Below are 6,000 nucleotides of genomic sequence, written 5' to 3'. Positions count from 1 at the left end.
CTGATTGAATTATTGACTGACTGACTGACTGACTGATTGAATTATTGACTGACTGACTGACTGACTGATTGTAATTATTGACTGACTGACTGAATGAATGATTGAATTATTGACTGACTCACTGACTGACTGATTGAATTATTGACTGACTGACTGACTGATTGAATTATTGACTGACTGACTGACTGATTGAATTACTGACTGACTGACTGACTGACTGACTGACTGAATTATTGACTGACTGAATGAATGAATGAATGTATGAATGAATGATTGAACGGATGACTGACTGACTGACTGATTGAATTATTGACTGACTGACTGACTGACTGACTGGCTGACTGAATTATTGACTGACTGACTGACTGACTGACTGAATTATTGACTGAATGAATGAATGAATGAATGTATGAATGAATGATTGAACGGATGACTGACTGACTGACTGATTGACTTATTGATTGATTGACTGAATGAATGAATGAATGTATGAATGAATGATTGAACGGATGACTGACTGACTGTCTGATTGACTTATTGAATTATTGACTGACTGACTGATTGAATTATTGACTGACTGACTGACTGACTGACTGACTGAATTATTGACTGACTGACTGACTGACTGACTGACTGACTGAATTATTGACTGAATGAATGAATGAATGAATGTATGAATGAATGATTGAACGGATGACTGACTGACTGACTGATTGACTTATTGATTGATTGACTGAATGAATGAATGAATGTATGAATGAATGATTGAACGGATGACTGACTGAATGACTGATTGACTGACTGACTGACTGAATGGTTGACCGACTGACTGACTGAATAAATGAATGACAAACTGACCAACTAACTGACTGAAGGAAGGAAGGAAGGAAGGAAAGCGTGAGTGAGTGAGTGAGTGAGTGAGTGAATGAGTGAGTGAATAAGAAAAGAACCAAAAGGAAAATGTCTGCCTCTTAAATCTCCTGTCTGTCTGTCTGTCTCATTCTCACCAATATCTTGCAACTTTTATGAGCCAGATAATTTCTCTTAAGTTCTCTCCTCGCCTCGCTTTCTTCCTCCCTCTCTCGCTCCCTCCTCCCCTCACCTTTCTCCCTCCCTCCCTGCTCCCCTCACCTTTCTCCCTCCCTCCCCCCTCCATTATCTCATTATCTTTATTGCTCTTACTTCATTATTAAGACCATAAAGACATTTCCTAAACGGTGGTGGTGGTAGTAGTAGTAGTAGTAGTAGTAGTAGTAGTAGTAGTAGTAGTAGATTAGAAGTAGTAATTGAAGTGGAATAGTAACTGGAAAAGGAAGAGGAAGAGGAGGAAGAAAAGGAGGAGAAGGTAGAGGTAGTAGTAGTAGTAGTAGTAGTAGTAGTAGTAGTAGAAATAGTGAATAAAAAATAAGAAATAAAAATAAAAATAAAAATAAAAATATCAATAGTAGTAATAATAATAATGGAAGTGCCTCGCATATTCACTACATTAAGTTTTCCTTTAAAATTTATCTCGCGCTTTTGAAATGAGGCTTTTATGCATTATTTCTTTGCTCTTTTTTTTAATGCAACAAACTTTTTACACGAGAGAGAATGTCAGACAAGTGCAGAGATATAATTCATTTACATATCTTGTGTTACATGTAAATGCTAATGGTTCTCTCTCTCTCTCTCTCTCTCTCTCTCTCTCTCTCTCTCTCTCTCTCTCTCTCTCTCTCTCTCTCTCTCTCTCTCTCTCTCTCTCTCTCTCTCTCTCTCTCTCTCTCTCTCTCTCTCTCTCTCTCTCTCTCTCTCTCTCTCTCTCTCTCCTACCCGTCCCCCTTTTATCTGTCTATCTATCTGTCTGTCTATTTATTTATATCTATCTGTTTAACTATTTATTTTATTCTCAATCTATCTATCTATCTATCTATCTATCTATCTATCTATCTGTCTACCCATCTAACTGTCTGTCTATCTACTTATCTGTTTAACTGTCTATTTTATTCTCTATCTATTTTTTTATCTGTCTATGTATCTAATTATTAAACCATTTATCTCTATCAATTTAACCCTCTCTCCCTCTCCCTCTCTCTCTCCCCCAGATGACGAGTTCGGTGAGAAGAGCGTTTCGGTGCTGCTGGACGGCGAGGAGAGCGAGGTCATCTTCATCGACCACCCCGCCCATGAGATGTCTGTGAGTCTGACCTGCACGCCCTTATAGTCACAGTTACTCCCTTACCTTCCCTTATCCTCTCCCTTAGTCCTTCTTTTCCCCTCCCACGCTCTCCTTCTTCCTGTGTATTCCTTGTTCTTCCTATGTATTCCTTGTTCTTCCTATGTATTCCTATTTGTTCTTCCTTCTTCCTATGTATTCCCTCTCATCTCTCTCTCTCTCTCTCTCTCTCTCTCTCTCTCTCTCTCTCTCTCTCTCTCTCTCTCTCTCTCTCTCTCTCTCTCTCTCTCTCTCTCTCTCTCTCTCTCTCTCTCTCTCTCTCTCTCTCTCTCTCTCTCTCTCTCTCTCTCTCTCTCTCTCTCTCTCTCTCTCACCCTTCCCTCCCTTCCTTCCCTCATCACCTCCATCACCCTATCACGCACTCACCCTCTCCCTCACCCTCTCAAGCCCGTATTCCTTCCCTATATATTTACTTTAATCTGAATAGTAAATACGTCTTCATTATTCAGTAGAAGTTTTCATTATTCACATTCGTCAACAACTCTACCCACGAAATGTCAGTTGGTATACCTCTCCTTCTCTCCTTTCCTCTCTCTCACTCACTCACTCGCTCACTCACTCACTCCCTTCTCACTCGTTCATTCACCCCTAGGCCTACTAACTTTTAAACTATTTCCCAAACTCTCTGAAAATATCTATCTGTATTGATCATCCTGCCCACTAGATGTCTATTACCACACTTGTCACTCCCTCACTCCTCTCGCACTCCCTCACTCCTCTCACTCCCTTCCTCACTCCCACTAACTCTCCCTCCTATACTCAAACTCACTGAAAATATCTATCTTTATATTCACCTTACCTACGAGAAGTCTATTAACACACTCCCTCACTCCCTTCCTCACTCCCTTACACACTCCCTCACTCCTCTCACTCCCTTCCTCACTCCCACTAACTCTCCCTCCTATACTCAAACTCACTGAAAATATCTATCTTTATATTCACCATGCCTACGAGAAGTCTATTAACACACTCCCTCACTCCCTTCCTCACTCCCTTACCCACTCCCTCACTCCTCTAACACTCCATCACTCCTTTTCTCACTCCCTTACTCACTCACTCACTCACACTACCTCTCCCTCCTTTGCTCATACTCATGGATAATATCTATCTTTATCTACTAGCACACTCACTCACTGTCTTACTTCTTTCAAATACTCCCTTCTCCCTTCCTATCACCTTTCCCTTCTTATCTTCTATACTTTCTTTCTTTCTCTTCTTTAATTTCTCTTTCTTTCTTTCCTATATCTTCCTCTCACCTTTCTTTCCTTCTCTCTTGTATCTTCTGTCTTTTTTCTCTCCTACACCTTCCTGTCACCTTTTGCTTCTTATCTCGTATACTTTCTCCTTTTTTCTCTCCTTTATCCTTTCTCTTTCTTTCTTTCCTATATCTTCCTCTCACTTTTCTTTCCTTCTCTCTTGTATCTTCTGTCTTTTTCTCTCCTACACTTTCCCATCACCTCTCGTTCCTATTGTTTCACTCCTTCACTCCCTCACTCACTCCCACACTCCCACACTCACTCACTCCCTCCATCGCATCAGCCAGCACAGTAACTTAATCTTTCAAGCCCACTAAAAGGTTCAAATGCCCCTCTGTGTCCGCCACCAGCTCACAGGATGGCCTCAATTTTTCACCTCTCTCATTCCCTTCCTCCTTCACTCAATTACCTCACTGAACGCTAGGTAAGTTTCCCCTACACAACAAGACCTCGATGTTGTCCCCTTTAACCACCCAGCCTCGTTCCTCCCATTTTCTATTCCCTTACGTGACTAACTATACTATAAGGGGTCACTTCATTACCTTCACCATGTTGAAAGCTGAATAGAACTCTCTTTTATGAGCCACCCAGATCACTTTCTTCCTTGTTTTTTTTAGTCATGGGTTGAGCACGAAGAGGAAAAGGGTTTGACTAGAAGGAGAAGTGGGGGACAAGGCCTCTCTCTCTCTCTTTCTCTAATTTTCTCTCTCTCTCTCTCTCTCTCTCTCTCTCTCTCTCTCTCTCTCTCTCTCTCTCTCTCTCTCTCTCTCTCTCTCTCTCTCTCTCCATTTCTCTCTCTTCCTCCATTTCTCTCTTCCTCCATTTCTCTCTCTTCCTCCATTACTCTCTCTCTCCATTCCTCCCTCTCTCTCTCCCTCCTTTCCTCTTTCAATCCATTTCTCTCTCTTCTCTCTCTCCCTCCTATCCTCTTTCAATCCATATCCATCTCTATCTCCCTCCATCATCTCTCTCTCCCTCCATCATCTCTCTTCTTCTATTCCTCTCTCTCTTCCTCCAATCCTTTCTCTCTCCCTGCATCCTCTCTCCCTTCATTTTTCTCTCTCCCTTCCTCTCTCTCTCCCTCCAATCCTCTTTCTTCATTCCTCTCTTCTCTATACATTCTTCTCTTCCCGTCTATTCCTCCCTCTCTCCCTCCAATTTTCCCTCTTCCTCCATTCTTCTATCTATCCCTCCCTCCCTCCCTTAATGCGCACATCAACACACCAGTAACTCACCCAAGGACACTATAACCTCAAGCCGTGCGTCATTGTCAAGCGCTTAGCCCGTGAAATAGCTGTAAGTAAGGACCTCACTTAGTCACTCCCTCATTGCCTCTCTACCTTCTTCTGCCACTCCTTCACTTCAGTCGGAATACGAAATGAGTCACCCCTATGTACGTACAAATAGCTTAAAGTATCGATCCATGTTGATTCGGCTTAGATGTTGTCACTCACTCACTCACATTCACTCACTCGCTCACTCATTCACTCCTACTCATTAGCTTGTCAAAAAAAATGTCCCCACTGTATATTGTTAACGATAAATGTTCACTTTTATCAACTATTCAGCTCAGAAGATTCACTCACTCACTCACTCATTCACTCACTCACTTCCTTCTCTCACTTCATCTCTTCAATCAGAATACGAAATAAGTTACTCACATGTACTACAAACTTAAAATATCAACCTCATTTAACTGTGAATCTAATTTGTCTTCATTTACTCACTCACTCAATCCATTCTTCCTTTCTCTTCTTTCCCTTACTCACTCACTCAATCCATTCTTCCTTCATCTTCTTTCCCTTACTCACTCACTCAATCCATTCTTCCTTTCTCCTCTTTCCCTTACTCACTCACTCAATCCATTCTTCCTTTCTCCTCTTTCCCTTACTCACTCACTCAATCCATTCTTCCTTTCTCCTCTTTCCCTTACTCACTCACTCAATCCATTCTTCCTTTCTCTTCTTTCCCTTACTCACTCACTCAATCCATTCTTCCTTCATCTTCTTTCCCTTACTCACTCACTCAATCCATTCTTCCTTTCTCTTCTTTCCCTTACTCACTCACTCAATCCATTCTTCCTTCATCTTCTTTCCCTTACTCACTCACTCAATCCATTCTTCCTTCATCTTCTTTCCCTTACTCACTCACTCAATCCATTCTTCCTTTCTCTTCTTTCCCTTACTCACTCACTCAATCCATTCTTCCTTTCTCTTCTTTCCCTTACTCACTCACTCAATCCATTCTTCCTTCATCTTCTTTCCCTTACTCACTCACTCAATCCATTCTTCCTTTCTCTTCTTTCCCTTACTCACTCACTCAATCCATTCTTCCTTTCTCTTCTTTGCCTTTAATCATAATACAAACAGGTTATCCATATGTGCTAAATGCTTATTAAAACATCAACCTCTATTAATTATGAAGCCTATATATCATAAACGTCATTACTCACTCACTCACTCACTCACTCACTCTCTCTCTCTCTTCTTTCCCTTCACTCAGAATACAAAATAAGTCAACCTTATGTACTTA

General features: G+C 41.2%; 1 protein-coding gene across 3 annotated transcripts in view; it reads left to right on the top strand.

The window, feature by feature from the left end:
• Positions 1 to 6,000, top strand: part of LOC127005608 (GTP-binding protein GEM-like) — a 153,874-nt gene that overhangs the window by 122,357 nt on the left and 25,517 nt on the right. For all 3 annotated transcript variants that reach the window (XR_007758753.1, XM_050874564.1, XM_050874565.1), the window contains one exon: positions 2,082 to 2,173. Coding sequence is in view for 2 of the 3 variants with exons in the window: in XM_050874564.1 (XP_050730521.1) it covers positions 2,082 to 2,173 (92 nt within the window). In the remaining variant the exon portion in view is untranslated. The remainder of the gene's footprint in view (positions 1 to 2,081; positions 2,174 to 6,000) is intronic.

Source organism: Eriocheir sinensis, chromosome 30 (genome assembly GCF_024679095.1).
Source record: "Eriocheir sinensis breed Jianghai 21 chromosome 30, ASM2467909v1, whole genome shotgun sequence".
Classification (NCBI taxonomy): Eukaryota; Metazoa; Arthropoda; class Malacostraca; order Decapoda; family Varunidae; genus Eriocheir; species Eriocheir sinensis.
This window is presented reverse-complemented; position numbering and strand designations above follow the sequence as displayed.